This window comes from Cyanistes caeruleus, chromosome 6, assembly GCF_971803275.1.
Source record: "Cyanistes caeruleus chromosome 6, bCyaCae1.hap1.1, whole genome shotgun sequence".
Classification (NCBI taxonomy): Eukaryota; Metazoa; Chordata; class Aves; order Passeriformes; family Paridae; genus Cyanistes; species Cyanistes caeruleus.
The window spans coordinates 24,064,415-24,086,181 of NC_141706.1; the positions used below are offsets into that span (position 1 = coordinate 24,064,415).

The following is a 21,767-nucleotide window of genomic DNA, read 5'->3' on the forward strand; positions in this document are numbered from 1 at the left end:
ATTTTGCCAGAGCTTGGAGTAGGCTATCAGGGCCACTTGGTGCATGTATTTTGTCAGGCCTGTCTCAATAAACACAAGTTTATTGAGGGTATAGACATTGTCAAGTGAGTTCTCATTATTCACAGCTTGTTTATGACAGAGTTACAGGTTTTCAGCTGCTGGTCTTCCTGTATTTTTATATTTTTGTCTTATTCTGGTTAATTTGATAAAAAATTAGATTAACCTAAACCAAGCTGCTCTTGTGGATATGCATATGAAAGCACATGTAATGAAGGGTGTAAGTGATTTTCACTTGGAAAGTGCAGACTTAGCTGATCTGGAGCTTTTTACGGTCTGCAGCTGCAGATCAGTTGAGATCAGGTAAACTGTCTGAAGAGAGGTCACAGAAGGTATAACAGCATAGTGCAGTGGGTGAGGTTGGCATGCACTGTTTTGAGGAGAAGTGCCTTTCCTTAGGGAGCTCCGCGTGCTGTTCTCTCACAGCTCCAGTCGAATGTGGGGCTGCAGAAAAGGCAGTTTCAGTCTCATGTTGTCCAAGAGTGGGACTGTACAAATGGTTTCATGCTGTCCTATCCTTGGCATTTGATATAACAAGAAGGGGACCTAAATTCCTTCTCATACCTGTTTTTGCACCATCACTAGCTGTTCACACTTCCAGGGACCTTTTATTCTCAGGAATGCACTGAGAGCCAGAGGTATCTCCAGAGCAGAAGTGTCAGCCTGTAAGCCACTCTGTTGGATGTGAGATTCTTTGTGGCTTAGGAAATCTGCAATAGAAGAGCAAATTTCATTCCAGAGGCAAAGGGCAAAGGTACCTCCTTTGCTTCTGGCTCAACATCCAGGCGGCAGGTGAAAGGGAAGAGAGAGGAAGTTGGATGAATACTGCTGAGACACCTGCAGAAAGCATAGGGCATCTGATTCCCAGGCTGGAGGTGAGGAGATGAAGGCATCTCCAGAAAGCTGAAAGTTGTGGCCACTTCTGAAATTTTCTCTGGTGTCCAGATTTCTTTGTGTGGTGACTTTTAACAGCTCTCATTAAACAGTAACAATTAAGAGTCTTAGAGAGAACTGGTTCCTGCAGTCTGGCACTGAGCTGAAAGGAGTGGTCCAAAGGGCAAAGTGGCATCAGTAGCTTGGGGAGGGAGAGGCACTGCTTAAAAGACAATTTTGGCACAAGGCTGAACACGGGCTGTTTGTTGAAGCTCAGAAATAGGGGAAGGATAGTAACCTCTGGAAGAGCAGTTTTTTGAAGGCTGTCCTTTGGACACAGCATGTATGTGTTGAAGGGAAGTGCTAAAAGAGTCTTGTGATGACTCTTGACTATCTTGGGCTGGCTGAGTGGACATGCAGAGGGTTGGGGATGCATATGGTATGGTGTGAAATGCTCTCTGAAGTTTGAGAGAAGTGGCAGACACGGCTGTCCTGGCTGCTGGGCAGAGCTTGTGCCCTGCCTGGCTGCTCTCCTTCCTCACATGCTGCTAGAACCTGATGACCCTGGCAACTCTTCCCTCCATATGTCCTTGTATATTTATATTTACACACATACGTTTATAAGGCTCCCTCTGGAGCTCAGTCTCCTCTTTGAGGAGATCAGGTGCTCCCTTAAGTCACTTGTGCCTCAGCTGTCCTAACCTTACAGCCTACCTTCCAATTAGCCCCTGAGCTTTAAGAAGAGTGTGTCTCAACTTTGTGTTCTTGGTGTCTTTCTGTCCCTTCCCAGGAAGAAACTGAAGTGAGAAATAAGTGACTGAAAAAGAACGATTTGAAGGAACAGATTCATTTCTTAACAAGATCAAGTTTGAATTAAATGGCTGATAAACAGATCAGGTAACTTTTAATTTTTTTTTTTAAATTATGCTTTAGGTTTTTATTTAAAATCTTTCAAACTTATTTACATTTGGGATCCAGGAGGTTGGAGGAAATCACTTGACTCATCTCTTCTGGTCTTAAACAGTTCTGATTATTTCTCTTCTCCTTTCTTAATTTTGCTTCTTTTGAACCTTCTCTTATTTTCTGTCTCTGCCATGTTGTCACATCTCTGCTTTCTTCAGTTCTTTTTTCTCATTGCCTTTTTCTTTCTACCCTCTGCTTTCTACCCTGCATGAGTCCGCTCCTTTTTGTTTCTTCTTCCAAAGGTCACCCTGACCTGCTGACTTCAGCTGCTGGCATCAAGAGAGCAAAGCCAGGTCCTTGACCAGCCAAGGATGCAGTACTTGTAATGACAAAGTCTATGTAGCCTTGTGCTGCCTTGTGCCCTTACTCTACAGACAGTCAAGGCTTGAGTGATAGCAGGAACACGAAGCACCACTGATAATTACTGACACTTACATGAACATTGGAAACTTAATAGCACTGGTTCTGGCAAAGGCTGGATTTGAGTCTTCTGTGGGAATGAACTGGGATGTATTTCCTAGAAAGACACAGTTGTACCCTTTGCTTCCTAAGAGCTCTGTAAGGTGGATCTGCACAGTCCTCCATGTGGTTTTAACTTTTTGCTGCTTGTGAAGTTGCCCCAGCTAAGTGACTCCTACATGCTGTGGGATTCCTATGTGGTTTTTCATGTTGCTTTTCTAACATTATCTTTTCCAGGGTACCGGTTCAGGACAGGTGGGGTGAGTGAATGAATGAAATTTGGTGACAGAGGGACAGGACTTGGCAGTGCCTGAATGCTGGAAGCAACAGAGCTGCCCCTTCTTAGCATTTGCCATGATTAGGATATCTTCCTGTACGTCTGTTGTCTGCAAATGTAAACAGTCCTGAGCTGTGCTGATAAAAATACAGTATTGTGGAGTGTTTGTGTGCCTAGATTTGGCCATCATCCGCTACCAAATTTGGAGAGCACTTGGAACTCTCCCAACACACTCATGAAGGGCATGCTGAGATTCACCTCCATGGAGCCTGACAGGTCTGTGTTGCTGATAACCTCAGCAAAAGCAAAAGGATCAGATGTCTGTGACTGTTTGAAGCTAGGTATTTTGAAGGAAGAGGAAACATGTCCTACAAGAGGAGATGTGTCCAAAAAGATGTGCTCTGGCTCCTCCAGTGTGCTCTTGGCAGTGTGAGCAGGGGCTTGCTGGCTACAGGGACTAGTTAAAAGGGCTGAGCAGGAGTAGTAGAAGAGGAGAACTGGGATACCTTTGTATCCCTTCTTGTATTAAACTGAGCAAATGGCTTCATTTGCACGCTGGCCTACGTTGTTGCCGTTTCACTAAGCCCTGCGCACGTAGGTAGTGAGAGGCAGTAGCTGTGCAGAAGCTAAATAGGACAGAGAGACCAGGCACAGTAGATTCTTATCCCTTGAGAGAGCAGAGAGTACTGATGTGTGAAGTGGGATGACTCAGTCACAGGGGAAAAAGCTTTTGATTCAGGTAGAATGGTTTTTGTCTCATGTTCTTCTCAGTGCCTCAAATCCCTCACCTCTCCTGCTTTGGTCATCTCTCCAGTCGAGGGGACCACGTGTCTGCAGTGGTCACAGGCAGCCAAGCCAAGGAGATTTGTTTCTGTCACCCCTTAGTAGAACAAGATTGATAGCAAAAGACTAAAATCAACAGCAGTGGTTTGCTGCAAGGTGACATCAAGGGCACTGCATTTTCTGCAGCAGTGCATGTAGAACTTAATTGGTGTCTTGCTGGATACTGCCCTGTAGTCCATCCATACTAGTTTTCCCCTGCAGTGTTCATGGGGAAATTTGGTTGGGTAGATTCAATTTGGTTGGGATGGGAGTATTAAGCAAGAGTTTCTCTTCCACAGGAAGAGGCTGTCTGCAGCCTCAAATTTTTGGCTTGCCCAGGCACGTCAGAACATTCCCCTTTACTGCTGGGGTCTGGGCTGAATTTGGGGAATCTCATGCACTTAACAGTAGCAGCAGTCAGGACCTTTGTGTCTGTGTCTCAGCCCGACCTGATATAAGCCCTGTGATGATTTCACTATTGGAACAGGTTGAGAAAGACAAGTGTTTGCCTGTCCCAGGTGTTTCAGGGACACTTAGAGAAGCGAGGACAGTGCTGAGGCTGGAAGGGGGCGCTGGTTGTGCTGCAGTCTGTGACCTGCCAACAGTGACTTCAGAGCTGAATTTGGGGAGGTTAAGGTGAATCTGTCTTCAGACACCTTCCTTCTCCATGGTGTCTCCATCTTGGCAGACTTTTATCTGGTCTCTAACCTCCTCCTTCAGTGTGACCAGGTTAAATAAGGAGAGCACAATGATGTGAAGCTTACTGTTTGAAATTTTCCCATGTCCTGAGAACAAGCTGAGTGTACGAGTTTGCAGGCAAATCTATTCCATTCTCAGACTGTGGCACAAAGATCCCTGAGGCAAGAGTCTGGAGCTGTTGAGGTCTGAAAGCCCAGTTCTGCACTGAGCTTGTGCACTGATTTAGGCCTGCCTTTCTGAAGTACCATGCTGATTTAATCTCCGTCAGCACTGTCTAGTTTGGAGCTGTAGGCTGAGCTCAGATCTGTCTGTCTGTCCTTGGCACCTCTTCTTCCAGCTGTGCCAGTCATGGGGCTGTGTGTTATATCAGGCAGATGTTGAGAAGGAAGGAGTTTTGGGTGCAGGACAGCAAAGGCTGAAAGGAGTGTGTCAAGGTGTGTCACTATGTCAGTCCTGAGATGTCAAGATCATACTTAGCATTTGTGGACAAAGTCTTTTATATTTTTTCCATCCCTCATTTGTCTGCTTCCCTCAGGAGCCCTTCAAGTTGAAACTTTGAATCTCCATATCCTGCCTTTCCCTCAGGCATGGCTGCTTATTGATCCTCTCTGCAATTTCCTCTTGATGCAGAGTGCTCTGAAGTGCTGTTGCGGGGAAGATGTTTGCAGGGCTTCACCCCACCATGCCTCAGCCAGCCTCAGCACTGCTGGTTCCCGATGCAGTCTGTCCCCCCATCCAGAGCAGCAAGTCACTGTCAGTGAAAGGCAGTGTGCCGGTTCCCTCGGTGGGAGGATAGGTCGTGCAGGCTCACCCAGCTGCTGTCTAGGACTGCTGTCAGCCACCAGTTTAGTATCTGACACATCCTGTGTTCAGGGAGCCATATCCTGTGCTTTATTGGAGGGAGCCGTCTCAAACAGGCTTTCTTTGTCTCTGTGCGCAGTGGTTTATTGAGCATGTAAGTGCAGGACATTTTTCTTAATTGAATTTGCTGGGAACCGATGTTTAGCTGATGTGGCTTTCACTCAGTGCCACTTGCAAGAATTCTCTGTGGGAACACAAAGGAAAGTGGAAGAAGCCCCGTGCTGCGGAAGCACGTGCAGCGAGCCAGGTTTTGATTTCCCCCAGAGGTATGAGCTCATGTCTCCGCATCTGCGGCCGTGCGGGCTGCCGGCCCGGTGGTTTCGCCAGGCTGCTGCTTTGTGTGTGTTCCCCTGGCCCTGGGCGGTGGGTCTGGAAGCAGTTTCCCGTGGCTGCAGCCATCTGCTCTGTGGCTGCCAGCTGGGTGCTTCTGCTGGGCCCATTCCCACATGATGGTAGCAGCTGATGTGTCACGAACCTCTCATTAGCTGCAGATCTGATTGTGGTGCAGGAAAGCGTTTGTCAGTAAACCTGCTGGCTCGGATGCCATCGGGCCCTAACTGAAGTCTATCCACGTGGTACATGGTCCAGCACTCAGTCTTTTCTCCTCTAGGCACAGCAGAAATCCCCGGGTCCTGGGCAACAGAATTTTTCCTGCTCCTAGTAATGTGTGGGTTAGGTGTTTGGCTCCACTCCACTCATCAGTGGTTTGTCCTGATGGTATGTGCTGCTTTCTCTGTCTCCCCATATACACAGCAGGAACCAAGCTTTGCTTTGTAGAAGAGCTTCCTTTGTGCTGGGGGGCACAGCCTTGTCTCACAGCGATGCATTAACTCTGCTCATGCAAAAGAGCTCTTTCTTCTTTCCCTTCTCTTTTATTACCCAATGCTAAGACATCTGTTTCTCTCATCCCCTTACAGTTTACCTGCCAAGCTGATCAATGGAGGGATAGCTGGGCTGATCGGGGTCACCTGTGTATTTCCCATTGACCTGGCAAAAACTCGCCTGCAGAACCAGCAGAATGGCCAACGGATGTACACCAGCCTGTGAGTACTGCCCACACGGGCACCATCCCTCTGGGCTTTCCACAGGGAGTCCTTCCACTTTGATACCTCTTTCAGGTGAGCTCAGCATCTCTAGGAACTGGGCTATCCTCAGGAAAGCCCGGGACAGTCTGGAGCCAAGCTGTGCTAGAGCAGATAAATAGAGCAGCTGTTGAGGCTGCTGAGCCAAGCAGAGGAGTTCTCTGCAGAGGCCACATCTGTTTGCATCCCTTGCTTGGGAGCAGTGTGTTCACTGTTGCCAGGGCTCAGAACCAAAGCACAAGGAATCCTGATCACCTGATCCCAAACACAAGTCTCCTGAGCTAGTCAGGTGCCTGAGGGAATTTCTGCCTCTGCTCTGTTTCCATTTCTGATATTGGAGATCCTTCCTTTACTGTATCAGTTTTTAAAAGAGGAAGGAGTCACTCGTTCCCAGTCTAGAGCATCGTATGTGGACCTTTTGAAGGATCACAGGTTGATATATGCTGTAGTTACACCATCAGTCCTGTGTCCAGAAAAGCCCCAGGTACTGCAGGTTGTAGGAAAAGAAGGTGTGAGTGTATCCAGCCCACCAAATTCACCTGGAGTTTGTGTTGGATGCTTAGGGCTGTGTATCTGCTTTGGGAATGTGTACCACACTCAGCACAAGATGCTTTATCCTAGGAACCAGAGACAGGCCTTAGTTTTCCAAAAGAATTCATGGTATTTAGGGGGAAAAGGGACTGGGACTGGTGAGGTATGTCCTGTCCTCCTACTGCTTTGGTTAGAACGAGTGTAACCTTATTCCTGCTCCTCCACACCATCTTTCCCTCTTTCCTGCCCAGAAAAATTTGAGGCAGAGGGGGAATAGGAAGGAAATTCTTTCTGATGTCTTCAGTCTCTGTGCCTTCTTGCTCTAGCTGATGACATGAGCTCAGGCTGCAGGCTCTGGTGCTTCCCATGACAGTTCCCATGCACTCTGCTCCTTGCACTGTCAGTGTGCCCTGGTTTGTTGGCAGGATGTGACCGCCCATTTTGCTTTGCCTCCCCTTTTGTTGTGTCCTGTTCCTGCAGTAGATTGCATCACCTCCCTGAGGATCACTTATCCTCCTGACCTGACATGTGACAGCAACAGGAGTTTGGGCAGGTTGAAGAACTTGTAGGTACCCCTTGGGACTGCATGCCAGGATATTTCATGTCTGGAAGAGAGCTCTGTAGGAGAGAGGCTTTTGACCTCCAGCAGTCAAGTCCATAGCCAGGAATTTCTGTAAGATGAGGGGCTGTTAAGGAATACATAAGATTTTCCTTGTGTACTTGAACTGGCTGCTTCTGAGAAAGGGAAGGGCTGAGCTTTCCTAAGAAAGTTTCCCCTGTTACAGGGACTTATTTTTCTCGAAATGCTGTATGCCCATCAATACTAGATTTCCTGATTACACCAATTACCTGGTATCTGCTGAACACCCAGGAAGGCAACAAGTTCCTTTAAAATGTTAAGCTCTGTTAATTTAAGATAGCATGCCTTACTTCTTGAGCTTGGCTCAAGAGATCTTTCACTTGAAAAAGACAAAGACACTGGAGGACTTCTGAGGGCTGGAGAGAGCTTGGCTTTTGGACTGTGCTGTCCCAGGTATGTTATGTATAATTTTAGTTGGCTGCTGGCTCCCTTTTTCCAGAGAGAGAAGAAAGCTGGATGTGGCCTTGGCTGCATCTCATTCTGCTGCAGCTTGAGGGGCTTTAAGTGACATGCAAGCTGTATCCTGATGCAGCAGGGCTGTATGAATACGGTGGGGAGCAGCTCTTCTCACTCCTTTCCCTGCTGCAGTTTGTTCAAAGCAGCATCACTGGCTCAGGGAAAATGTGTTGCCTCCAGCACTGCAGTGTGAGAACTTGATAAGAGGGGTAGGAGAAAGGCGCACTGAGATTTTGGAGGCTTGCAGATGTGTTGGAGGGGCTGCTCGGAAGAAGGAAATGAGTATGTTGCAAGTTGCAGGGCTGGGGTGGAGTGTGTGAAAAATGAGATGCCAAAGTATTCAGGGAGTCCCGGCAGAGAGGGGAAACTCATTGCCATGACTGGCAGCAATGCAGGATGAGCTCTTCACAAATAACCCAGGCAGGGCCATAAAGCCCTCAAGGGAGCTGTTATTTCCTTCTCTTCCACCTCAGCACTACTCCAGAGCTGAGAATAAGTTTACTCCTTGTGTTGCCAAATGTCTTAAAAATGTATTCATGTTTTCATCAGCCACACTTCTCTTATTACTGCTTAAAAGAGCCTTTTGCTCCTTAAATTATGTACACATACATGCGTGTGCACCTCTCCCTTCCCCTATGGCCACAGCAAGTACCTTTCTCTTCCCAAGGACCCTAAAGCCACCTTCAGCCAGCATCCAGGTATCATGTAGCTGTGGTCCAGAGAGGGGAGCTCTGCCTGGGAATCTGTGCAGCCTTCCTGAACCATGCCTTTGGATTTGCTAGGTGTGTGTGTCTGTGCCTTCAAAAGTCTTTGAGCTATTCCAGTGCTCTGCAGGGTTTTCCCATTGGTAGTAAATGTGTTTGCAATGAGGAAGGTGACAGTTTTCCCCTTAGAGCACGGTATCCTGCCGCGCTCTCCTCAGGGTAAGAGCCTGAGTGCTTGCTGCCTGCTGTGGGACTTGATGTGTTAAAAGTGCGTGCTTTAATCTGCGTGGGAGGCCACAGATGACTGAGTGTTCAGGTCATCTCGTGTTTGTGTGCCTTGTGTTAAATTTCACGGAGTAAGTCAAACAAGTCAGCGTGGGGGGAGTTTTGCCCCCCCCCTTATTTCCTCTCCTGAGCTAGATTTAAAAATGTGTACACGAGGATCTGCTTGTTAGAACATCTCATGTGCATTTGCCACAGGGGACCCTGGATGAACAGCCCTTGCAGTGACACTTTCCCTTTTGTGTTTCTGTAAAGCAGACAGTGTGTGCAGGGTGAGCCAGGGGTTTCAAAGCCCCTGTGAATTAGGGGTTGAGATTGGTCTCAGGCCTCAACAACAGCACATTCAGAGACTGACGCAGTTCCCATCTCAGCTGGGGGTTTTGCTGACAGAATGTAAATAGAAACCACTCCAAGAAATTTGCTTTGTTTTTTTTTCTGTGCTCACCCACCTTTGAGGTCCTGTGGTTAATCTGCCTCTGTTCTGTTTGCAGGTCTGACTGCCTCATTAAAACAATTCGGTCGGAAGGCTACTTTGGCATGTACAGAGGTAAGTACAGCTGACTCAGGCACAGCACAGCTTTTGCGTTGGAAGCACTGGTGCATAAGTAGGAGGAGAAGCTCTGTTCTCTGGCACATAAAGCAGTAACCTGGCAATATCCTAGGAGGTTGAACAGTGCAGGTGTTTCTGAAAATAAACTCCTCCATGCAGGTTCTGTTCAGATATCTACCACTGAGGATTTGTGTCCTCCTCATGAGTGTTTTGCTGTTAAACCTTACCACTTAGTGAAGTTCATCTTTACCAGTAGTTTAAGTGAAGCTGCTGGACTTTGTTCCAGGACTGTATGTTATGTTTCCCACTTTGAGAATGGTAACTTTTGACAGGGCCAGTAGCAAACCAAATCTTGAAGTTCTGTGGTTAATGATAGAATTTATGTCAAAGCCCTCCACCAGCATGGTCAGGCCTGCTGTCTCAAGCATGCCCAAGTGCCTTGTTCAAGCATTAAGACAAACTGCAGTTTAAAAAAAAAAAAAACATTAAAAAAAAACCTGCCCTCCAAAAATCTCCCTTGGGATGGTAAGAAAATCAGAGGTTGGCTCAGGGTGGAGCTTCAGCTGTTTGTTGTGTGCTGACCAGCTAGAAATCTCTTGGCTCCTTGGCTCAGGCTGTCTGTTACAGCAGTGAGTTCCTCAGCTGACATTGTACCTTTTTAACTTTTTTAGTTTAAACACAAAATCCCTGTAAGTTTTTAAAGATTTTGAGGAGAGGAGACCAGCAGGCCAAATCCTGACTTTACTTGTAGCAGAAGAAAATGTGGAATACCTTCTTGGCTTGCAGCACAGTCCAGCTGGCTTCATTGACACTGAGCTCTGGTTCATTTTGTGTCCTGATAGTCACTTGCCTGCATATGCAGTTTTATCTGGGGTGCTCAGATCGCATTCTTGGTGGCACTCGGTCACTGATAAAGCCTGATTAAAGTTACGCTACTAAGTTGAGCCCTTGCTCTTTGTTTTTTCAAGCAGAAGTCCGGAGATGCTGGTGCCTTGCTCTTGGCAATGTGTAGTTTTCTCTTGCTGCTTCTTCCCTGCTCCTAAGGAAACACAGGCATTGTGGCTGGCCACCCCGGGAACAGGCACTGGATATTCAGGCAGCGTCACTTGCCCAACTTCCTGGTGGGCGTTTCAGGGGAGTGTGGTGGATGGCAGGGATGGATTGGCTGCTTTGCATCAGCTTTCCTGGGAGCAGGCAACAAGACAAATAACCTCAAGGAACCCTGGCAGGCTCCGTCTTCGATGCTAGCAGTGACGTGTTCCCCTTTGATTTTTTCCAGAAGTTGGCTGCTTCTCTGTTCCTAGTGAGGAGTTTGAGCTTGTGTAACTTTGGCTGTAAATGTGCAATGGCAAGCTTTGTGCTTGGTGGGAGGCAGAAGGAAGAAGCTGTTTCGGGAAACTTACAGGGGAGACTGTAGGACCAAGAGTTTTTGTGAGAATCAGGAAGCTGTCTTTTGGGAAGTCCCTTAAGGCATAGAGTGGTAGAGAGGATGTGGATCTCCAAGCCACTTGTCATCCCCAAGCAGAAGAATGCAGAGGGTTTTGCATACCTCTTTTCCCAATGTTTCCCAAGTCTGGTCAGCTTGGTCCAGGTCCCTAATTCTGTTCAGGGTGCTGATAGTTGCTTGAAATGACTTCTGACTATAAATAGGGAGCTGGATTGGAGAGGCCTTTTTTGAATAGCTCCAGCTCCTTCCAGAAAATTATAGAGATTTCAGCATGGCCAGGATGCAAATGTGAGTATTCCCAAAAGCAACAATCCTGGTCTCTGTGCCTCAGTTCTGTGAGCTGACATGAGTAGCCTTTCCCTCCCTCTCAAGGAGAGGGTTGGTGGGTAAAATACATCCAAGGACCATGAAGATTGTGTACTTCTCTGTACTTTTCTGTAAAGAAGGTGAAGAGATGTCTGAGCCTTGTAGACAGAGAAAGATGGAAATCAGGTGGTGGGATTGGTTCCTGCTCCCTCCAGCTGTCCTAGTTCCCCAGCAGAATTTGCTGCATGACTCACAAGCTCTTATTTGCAGGCTTTAAGCTGAAATTGGGAGGATTATATGTTAATGTGCTAAAGTAGCAGCTGCTGCTCCCCATGGAGGAGTCACAAGCACGTCAGTTGTCCCTGCAGATCCTTTGGCCTCTGTCAGAGGACAGAAAAGGGTCTGTTTGGGCACAGCCATTCCTGCTGTGTGACTTCAGGGCTCCTTCATGTGTGAGTCAAATATCAGTGCAGACAGGAGAGTGGCTTGTGCTCGTGGGATGCTTTTCTGCAAATCACCTCTTAAGGTGTTTGTGTGGGCAAAAAGTCTTTGCTTTGTATAAGTAGCCCATAGAAAATTGTGTGATGTATAAGGCAATCCCAACATTTCTCTGAAGTTCTTTCCCAAAAAAAGTGACAGAACACACCAAAAGTTACAGGGGTTCTTGGATTTGTTTGGGGCAGGAAGAAGAGGAGTTCCCTCATGTTTTTTTACCATAACAGCTGTATAGCAGCAATGCCTCAAAGCTGGATGGTGCTGTCTGGCCCTGTCTGTGCTCAAGGAATTGATGGTGTGCAGCCTTAAAACATGACACCAAGTGAATGAATCCATAGTGCCTGGGGGCTCCTGGTCCCCATGGGCATCAGAGATGCTCTTTCAGCTTCCTACTGCAGTCCAGCCAGAGGCTACCTAAAGATGCCAGCACATGTTCTGAGCAATCTCAGTGCTGTTTGCAGACCAAGTGTTTAGCCAAGCTGGCAGGAACCAAAGGCTCAGATCAGGCTGAGGAAGTGCCCTTTGCTGTTGGTGACGTTTGGAGGGTAGCTGCACTTCAGCTGCAGTAGTGTGGCAGCCTTCCCTGGCTTCTGCTAATAATATCTCCCAGTGCTGCACTGGGGATGACTCAATCCTCTGTTATGTAGGTTGCTGGTGATGTATAAGGGCTTCTGTGAGAAATGTGTTTTAATAAAAAACCAAGACTTGGTGAGAAGAGGGTGCCTACAAGTTTAGTTGGCAAAAAACTGGTTTTGCCTCGGTTTATTTTGTTTGTAGAGTGCTTCCTTACTTCTTTTCAAAAAGCTTTGTTTTTTTAATGATAGTTATTTATGTTTCCATTCTGTTTGTCCATCTTTGCTTGTGGTACATGTAGCATTGTCTTTAGGCCAAGGTTGGCTTTAGATAGGGAAGTACTCATTGGTGTGGGCAGAATTGAGAAGATTGTACAAAAAGAAGAAGATGCTGTGGAAAGCATACAGCCAGCAGCTGGAGTATCTAATTTCTCTTCCTCCAGCAAATTGAAGCTGTTATGGATTATTCAGGACAGGGATTATCCATTCCCTGCTAAGCAGCTTTACTGAAAATATCAACAATGTAGGAGAAAACCCAGGTTCATTAACTTCTTTTCCTGTATATTGTGTGTTTTTACCCTCTGCTTTATTTTCAATTGAAGAGAATCTTCTATGAAAGCCTCTTGGTTCCTGAAGGTCAGCATGTGGAAGTGAACTTCTTGTGTACCTTTCTTGCTTGATGGTTTGGAGTTTGTTTGCTTTCTTTCAGTGAACCCTTTGCACTGGTGTTAAGAGTAGCAGGTTTATGCTTTTTTCTTTCTCTTGTTTTTCCAAGGAAAGGGTTATTCATGCTGTGTTTTGGTGTACAAGTGTTATACTTCATAGCCATTGGGAGTGTCACTGAAAGTCATCTTCAGCTTGGCATTTGAGGAAATACTTCATGGGTGGCCACTTCAGCTTAAGAATTAGGCTGTGTGGATTTGCTTTGTAGATCCTGATATGATTGGCATGAAGAGATGGATGTGGAGCGTGAAGGTCATTTCTGTGTGGCTTCTGTTCATGTGCAAGAGCCATGGCAGGGGGACATGATGTATAGGAAGAACATCAAACCGAAGCAGCACAATCATTGGTGCCCTTAAAAGTTTGCAAAGAATCAGAAGTGTGAGAGGTCTGCCCTGCTAGTTGATTTGTCTGCTGTAAAAGATGATGGCATTTGTTGGATGTCATCGCCAGTGTGGAATTAATGCACTGGCTTGGCTTGCTATGAGGCAGCATTACTCTGTGTTTTTTGCAAAATCTGAACATTGGAGTTGAAAGGGTGGAAGATATGTTGGGGTGCCCAGCCCTGTGCACAAAAGGCTGTCTTTTCTTGCTGCAATTTCCTGAATGGTGGAGCCATGTCTTCCAAGCAGATGTTGTGGAGCCAAGGATTCCTGTGTCCCACTCCCCACTGTAGTGGTCCCAGAAGTCCCATTGTGACTTTGCTTCCTAATCTGAGGAGAGTCCATCCCAAGAAATAGAGGATTGAACTCACTTTCTGTGGGTGTGTTTGGCCCTTACAGCTCCTGTCAACTTGGGTTCAAAGGTCCTGAAAATTAGCCCTACCAGGTCTTTGGAGCCTAGCTGGGGGTGCAGGCTTCTCTGGCTGCTTCTCTTTGGAATATGAATCTTTGGGATAAATTGTTTAAATCTCAAAGGCAAGCACGAATGCCTGTATTTGTGTTTGTTCTTACCAGAGGTGTTTTAGGCCATTAACAAGTCTCAAGTGTAGCTCCTTTGGAGGGCTTGGAGCTCAGTACATTTCAGTGCAGATAGGGAGAGCTTAAGGCTATCCACTGATGGACTTTTTGAGCCGTAGGATTTAAATGGAGGAGAATGTTCTGGAGTGTTAAATCTGATGGTGCAAACTCCACGATGCTGGGAAGGGACTGGCCCTTCCCTCACCCCATTTACCCCAGGGCAGATTGAAAGCTGTTCCCAGCCACTGTGTTGCACTAATGTTTCACTAATACTGGTGTTCAGGGCCCACAGCAGCCAGCCAGGCCATGCAGGCCTTTCATTGTGACAGGCACAATGCAGGGATTTGCTGTTTGTCGCTCCTGACAAAAGGGCACTCCAGCGGGAGGGGGATGCAGGGAGCCAAGGCTTGTTTACACCCCAGGTCCCCCAGCAAGCCTTGCCATGGAGCGCGGAGAGGAATTTCTGTGTGCTGCAGCTTGTGGTGGGCAAAAAGCCACTTCAGTGGTGGCTGTTCTGGGGGTGTCCTAAACTACTACAGGGTGACACCCAGTGGTGATACACAGGGGAAGCCACTTTGCACTAAGGGCTGGTCTAGAGCTGGTTCTGGGCAGATCAGCACGGTGACTTCAGCCAGCCTCCAGGTCTTTCAATGACTCTGCCTTTTCCGAGCAGCTTGGTAATCGAGCTGCTCTGGTGTTTTCTGGGGAGGAAGCAGGGGAGGGATCCAGTGAGAAGGCAGGGCAGGGGGTCTTTTGTTTCTCAGTATCACAAAATATTTGCAAAGGAGTTAGAACTGGTTGTTAAACCATCTTGTACTCCTTTTCTGAAGGTTTGATCTGCATCTTTCTGAATTCATAGGAATGCATCCTTGGATGAGAGATGAGGATGCGTGTATACACGGTGGGAGGTAGTAGTAAAGCTGAAGAAATTACAAAATACATATGGCAAATGGAGCAGAAACACATCTGGGGATGTTTTCACAAATCCAAGGTTTTGGGAGACAGAAATACTGTTTTCAGTGGTGTTTTGTATTTCTGAATCCCTTTGGTGCACTGGGAGCTTTACTTCATTTGTGCTTGGTTTTGTGCTGAAGTTACAACACATTCCTGAAAGACTCAGTTAACAATCCTTTTATTCTCATTATCCAATGTCCTTTCTCTCTTCCTTGTCCAGGGGCTGCAGTGAACTTGACTCTGGTGACACCAGAAAAGGCTATCAAACTGGCAGCCAATGACTTCTTCCGGCATCACCTCTCCAAAGACGGGTGAGTAGGGAATTGACCTTTTGCAGTCAACTTAAAAGACACCGACACTTGGAACACGTCTGGTGAGACATCAGGAAAAGGTGGACTGGGATAGTGCAATGACTGAAATATGAGTTGACCTCGAACAGCTCAGCTGGTGATTACGTTCAGGCTAAGGATGCAATGTCTAAAATGGGAAGCGTGAAGCATTCCACTGGATGACTGCTCTTTATTCAAGCTTCTAAAAATAGTCCCAGATTTAAGCCAAGGTTAGCAGATCCAGAATGTGTAGTGTAAGTATTTGAGAGGAACCCAATGTCATTGATCATTGCTCAAACAGCTGCTGGGAGGACTCTTATTTTCAGCATCTTATTGCATCCTCTTGTGCTCCTTCTGGCTCAAAGAGGTATCAAGTCAAGTTCTGTGGACCTCAAACTTAGCACCCCTCTTTTTATTTTGTACCTTGAGAATTGTTTTAGAGAGGTAGTAAATCTGAATTGACTAAGGGCACTGGCAGCAGCTGACCTTCAAATAAATGCTGAAGGAATAAAATTACCTGTTCAGCTTGCAAGTTTGGTTCATGTGAGTTAAATGTGTGTAAAAGGCATAAGCTGGAGCAGTTGAGAGGAGCTGGATCCTGAATACTTAATGCTGCTTTCACCAAGATGTTTTCCAAATTGCATGGGAAATAGTTGTGTCTCCTATCAGAGAGAAGCCTTTCCCCAGAGGCAGACAAGGGCATTGTCTCCAGTCCTCAGTGACAGCCTGCTTGGGATATGATCCCAACAATTCCCATCAACAGTTATGAGGTGGAACCTCAGTGAAAATGCAAAGCTCCAGCACAATTACTGGGCTTAACTTCCCAAAGCATATCACGTCAGTCTTGGCTGCTGCAGATCAGTGTCTCAGCAACTTCAGTGGAGATTGTGGACTGACACAGATTGAGAATCCATTTTTCCCCTGTACCTTGTCTTTTTTTTCTCTTTTGTTCTCGAGTCCTTTAAAGTAGCAGCTAACATATGTCTGCGTGACTCATCGGCTCACAGCTCTTCGTGATTTTCTGACTCAAGTCTTCAAATAGTCTCTCTTCTGTGCTCTGCTCAGACAGTGGGAGGTAATGATGTCCTGTACCAAGCGGGGAGTCTCATCCCTGCAGCAGACAGCCCAGGACACCTTGGTGTTCTGCAGTAAACAGCAGCACAGCTCTTTGCCACCACCTACAAAGTGGGGGCTTAGTAGTTTGTACAGGCCCAACAGGGTGCCAAGCTGCCACTCCTTGCACTGCCACTAAGGGAATGGTTCCATGGAAGAAATCAGACTAGCATTGCAACATATTTGGCATTCTGGGAGAGCAATCACTGCTGTGATGTTTAAGCCATTAAAAAGGGACATGCCTGTCAGTCAGTGTCCTGCACCGTGAAAAGTAAAGGCTTCCTCAGAGGACAAGTGTGTGTGTCTGCTTCCGTGAGGAGTCCAGCTTTGAACAGATCTTTGGGTAAGTGGGATGCAGCTGTTTCCATGAGCAGCTGAGGTTTTCTCTCAGACCTCTTCCAGTTTGACTTTTGGGTCACTGGCTGGTGCACACATGACATAGATGATGTGCTGCACTTAATCCAGAATAAAAGAGCTAGAGAATTTTTCCAAGAGCAAGGCACCCTGTTCCCCTAAATCTTACATACTGATGGGTCTGGCACTACAGTGACCTAGAGCAGGAGCATGATACCACCCAGGTAGTGGGAGGTTTTTGTGTCTCAACACAGAGAAATTTTAGTTCCTCTAGAGAAAAGAGAGGTTGGGTCACAGGTGACAAGCGCTAAGCAGCATGTGGAGTCAGTCACTCATTTATCCACTGTGGGTGGCTTGAATGAGTGAAATCTGGTCAGCTCTGCTCTTGAGGGTAGCCAGTGTGAGCTGGACAGAGAGGCAGAGGCAGAGCCTTGTTACTACTGTGGTAGATGATTTAAGGTGTTTCTACCTAGAAATGTCACCCCAAAATAGGATGGGAAGAAAAACGCCTTCCAGGTTTGCTGTGGCTGGTATAGGCTTTGAATGTGGGATCTGGCAGTTTTCTCCCTTGGCATGCTTCTGTCCCATTCTCCCCAGTTGCCTTAGTAAGATGGGGCAGGATTAACCGTGCTGGAATTTAAAGGTCTCTCCTACCCAGGACCCAACAGGGTGCATACCTGCTAGCACATCACAAGGCTGGGCCACCTATTTCACCAGCCAAAGCCTAGTTATAAACAACAAAATAGCTTGGGGCTAGAAAGGTTAAGCCTGGAGCTGCCTGGCACATGAATGTGGTTTCATTTCTTGGTATGTAATTGCATCAGTCAAGCTGTTACATTGGGCAAAACACAGTGGTGGGGTTAGGATCAGTGTAAGGCTGGATCAGTAAGATTGTGATTGAGCTCCACCAAAGTCCTTTTTGCACAAGCCAGTCTGTCTGCTGTGTGCATTCATAGATGCTGTGCCCTTAGGTCAAGTATCCAAAAGGATGTTCTGACTCAAAGTTGCAGAAGTCTTCCAGACCTGTTTATATTGAATGCCTTTGTGCTAAGCATCTAGCACTTGTCTTGCTTGAAGTATGTTGCATGGCATGATAAAATGTGCATTTTTTACCAGTATTTGCTGATTAAAATATGTGGTATTAAAATAGACCTCAATATGCAAGAGGAGGAGGCATGTGTGGACCAGAAAGAGTGTGGCAAATCCAGCATGACTCAAAGTAGCCTCAAGTTAAACAACAGCTTTTGGTTTAGATTAATGTATTTATTTTTATCCTTTGAAAAACTTAGTGTTGAAATTGCTTTTAAACTGCTAGGATAAAAAAGTGGCATAAAGCCTATTTTTGAAAGGCTAGACTGAAAACAGCACCTGTGGTGTAGAAAGCTCCTGACTGCAGATTGCTGGAAGAGTATTTTAGGGATGTTATCACTACAGGTTTGTGCTAGACTCCTTTTTCCCTGGCTCTGCTCTTGGACACTGCTTGAGGTAGAGCACTGGGGCAGCAGGTCCTCACAAGGGATCTCCTGCCCTTGTTGGTGCACCTCTCTCCGAGTGTGCAGGTGTGTGTTCCTGCAGCTCTCTCCACCCTGAGACCCAGGGAAGCACTCCTGCCTGTACCATGCTTTGTCCCTCCCTTGTGCAGGGAGCGTGTGTGCTTACAGGCTGGGGGACATAATTTCTGCTTACCAGTTTCTATTTCTTTGCCAGTTTCTATTTTCATGTGAAGGCCATTATGACAGCCTACAGCTACAGCGTTCTGTTTTCTCAAGAAACAAAACTGAGTTGGTCCTCCCAAGCTGTCCTGGTCATTTAGGAACGAGGGAGGCCTGAGCGAGTTGTGTGAGTGCTGAAAACATGCTTGCTATGCCATGGAGGAGAGGAGGGAGACCAAGATACTGAGGGGCATCCCATGGCCATGACTGAAAAAGGTGATAAGGGTCAAGTGATTTCCTGTGATGATTTTGACCTAAGAGCCTCAGCAGTTGCCAGGGAAAGAAGGTGACCCACAGAAGAGTCTCCAGGCAGGCCTTTGTTCCTGTGTCATTCTGTGGGGAAGAGTTTTCAGGCTGGGGGAAGGCAGAATGTGGAGAGAGGGGAAACTTTCAGTCTTCAGGCTGCTGGAAACAGATGGGATTTTTTTAACTCTGGCTTTTTGAAGATGCCTGTGTTGAGAGACTCAGTCTCATGGCTGCTCTTAAAGTAGGAGTGGCTTCATTGTCCAGAACGGAGGGTGTGAGGAGTCACCAGGGCTAAGTGAAGCACTTGAGTATGAAGCTGAGAAGGCAATTTAGACTGATAGTACACCAGCATTTAAAGTACATTATTGATTATTGGTTGCTCACTGTGTGAGGCCTCTTTGATTGATATAAGTATTGCCTGCTTTTTATATGCTCTTTGAATCTGGGTATTAAACACCTAATAAAATCAGTTCCTTTAAAGTGTCCTACAAGATTTCGTGTTTCTCTCCAAAGTGTGGAGTGCCAGATAGCTGTTTTGTTGGGCATGTGTTTGCCAGGTTTTGTTCATTTTTCAGGTTCTTAGTTAAATATTCTGCCTAGGCTGCAGTAAAAAGTGTCTCATGCCTTCTTACATAAGCAATTTGTTGCTCATAAAAACTTTCCAGTGTCCCTGGATGAGTTTCCTGCTGCTCTTCTCCAAGGTGTTATTCCCTTACTTACCCTGTCCTCTTTAATCTTGACCTTTATTTTGTTTGCTGTTCTGAAGCAAAGGCTGGCAATCTGCTGTCTTAGCAGCTCAGATTCCTAGGAAGACCAGCATGACTGACTTAATTCAGCCTTTGCTGATACTAGCAAATTTTCTTCCATTCTGCTTCCTCCGGTCTTGTATCTTTGCACATGAAAGAGAAATAGCCAGCTGGTAATCCTGGGACAAGCAAGGTACTTTTCCAGTCTTATGCAGATGTGGAGACTGGAGCTTGTTGTCTATTGCCTTCCCAGCTGATGCATCTCCCCAGGGCTCTTTCCTTCATCTGCTCTTCCTTCAGGCTCTTCTAAAATACTTGTACCATCTCTTCTGTGGCATGAGTTTAAGTATCAAAAGTGTCCTGGGTGATCCTTGAGCTGCTGAACACTCTTAGGCTGTAAAGTGAGGCTCTCAATTTTGGAAGAAGGAGTGTGGCTGCTAGTCCTGGTGGTGAGCTGCTCTATCACCCTGCATGCACATTGCTCTTTCTTTGGCACTTGTGTGCCCAGGCAGCCTCTCCTGCAGTTTTCCACTGGATACTCAGACACTTCTTTAATGTAGGTAGCCCTCATCCAACTCACTGAGACTTGGAAGTGGAGAAATCTCTCCCTTCCCCTTGAGAAGGAGACAGGAGCTGATAATGTCACTGTGCCAATTCAGAACAGCTGCTTAGGGAGAGCTCTTTTATTTAGCACACAGAGGCCAGGCAGTTGCAGTGGGTTGAAGCTGTTAACATCAAAGGTCAGCCAAAAAGTAAATGCACTTTCAACTGCTAATCTGGAGGGAGATAGATATGTGTTGTTTAATCAGAGAACGCACCCATGGGAGCATTGTTCTTGTCATCATTCCAGGCACATGTCTTGGGACAAAATGTGTGTTTGTGTTCAGCATGCTCAGTCGTGTTACCCTGTCCATTGTTCGTTTCCACAAATGTTCACATTGGAGCAAAACATTTGGAATTTCCTGCCAGGGCAGACCTGATGCAGGTACAGAGTCAGCCTCCTCTTGACTTAGTCCAAACATGCAACAGAGCTCCTACACATACCTGGAGTAATGACTTCCAGTTCAACATTTAACCTGGCAGTGTTACTTTGAGATGTTCAACATCAGTACTTTATTTGGCTTGTCTGAGGCATTTTTGAGCTGGCAGTAGAAGTGAGAGGGAGCTTCTCAGTTGTGGGGACTGCATTTCCAGCATCATAGCTCCAGCTTTTCTGAAGTGCAGTTGCAGTAGATTGTTGTTCCCCCTTGGAAAATCAGGGGTTGGATTAAAGGGACTGACTGGCAGTTTGTGTGCATATCCCCCTGTGTCCGTGGCAGAGAGGGTGCTCTTCCTTTGAAGGACAACTCCTGTGTGCTGGTCTTCTAATCCGTATCAAAGATCCAGTATTTAAATTGTTTGAGAGGAACTGGCTCTGTCTGCTTTGAAACTCCTGGGGAGCTTTCTACAATTCTTGGACTGACAGACAGAGGGAGAGGTTATTTTATGAGTGAGGAAGGTGATGTCCAAGCTGGGGACAGTAGCCTGTTGGGTAGGAAATAGAAACTGATTGCTTTGTCTGGATGCTTCTTTAGCTCAGAGATTTTCTCTCTGGAAGCGTTGTCATCCTGATTCCAGAATGGCTGTTTCTGGTCCCTGCCCAAACACAGTAAATTCCCACGTGGCCAAGATTTTTCAGAAATTTGAAAAAATCCTACACTGCTCCCATGTGACATCAATATACCAATGCTGTCAGAGATCCTAATTTTGAACTGATTGCTCCCAAAAAGCCTTCCATAAATCTCTAGTTCCTGCTTTTTGAGTTTTATTTTTCAGCTCTAGTTTGAAACTCTAATTTAAACTCGTTAAATTAATTTAACTCAACCAGGAATCTTGTCCCCTTCCCATTTGACATTTTTGATTTGTCACAAATTAATAGTATGTCAGTAAAAAATGTGGAACAACTGATTTCTGCCAGTGCAGAATTTGAGGCTATTGTGTGTATGTTATATTTAACACTCTCTTGCTGTGATAAAAGATGGTTTCTGCATTTGTAGGACCAGATCTTTGCTGTTGCTGCAGCTTTTGAAGTTAGTTGAGATGTGCCAGTTTTTAAACCACTGAGGATAAGGCCAGTGGTGCCTTAAATATTGAAACCCCTTTATTATCTAGAACAGTTTTCAAGCTCCTTTTATGTACAGACTGCTGAGGTTTTGCAAAGGCAGTTTGACCCCTGTATGGCAACTTTTAAACCTCCTGTCAAATCCTGTAAGATTTGCTTATCTTAAGCTACTTCTTTTCTTGGACTCTCCCCAGTTCCCAGGATGTGAAAACCAAAAGCTGAAAGCCCTAGTTCTAGATGCTTTTGATGTACTAGTTTGACATCTCTAAAATACACTCACATGCATAAATCCTTCCTTGGTCATGCTGGCATAGCTCCATGGAGTTCAGTCAAGTCAAGGCTGACTTCAGTTGGCTGGGATAATGGTCCAAGATGAATATGTAGGCCAAATCTTCCAGATCTTTTGAACTAATTATCAAAGCAGTTGCCCTGGATGAAAGCCAGAAGATATGTACTC

At 46.2% G+C, this 21,767-nt stretch overlaps 1 protein-coding gene across 11 annotated transcripts in view; it reads left to right on the forward strand.

Annotated features, from left to right (window-relative positions):
• The window catches only part of SLC25A22 (solute carrier family 25 member 22), a 51,778-nt gene that overhangs the window by 21,463 nt on the left and 8,548 nt on the right, over positions 1-21,767 (forward strand). For all 11 annotated transcript variants that reach the window (XM_086895741.1, XM_086895742.1, XM_086895747.1 and 8 more), the window contains 4 exons: positions 1,721-1,827; positions 5,929-6,054; positions 9,198-9,253; positions 14,930-15,020. In XM_086895741.1, coding sequence (XP_086751867.1) covers positions 1,808-1,827; positions 5,929-6,054; positions 9,198-9,253; positions 14,930-15,020 — 293 coding nt within the window. In that variant the 5' untranslated portion in view covers positions 1,721-1,807. The remainder of the gene's footprint in view (positions 1-1,720; positions 1,828-5,928; positions 6,055-9,197; positions 9,254-14,929; positions 15,021-21,767) is intronic.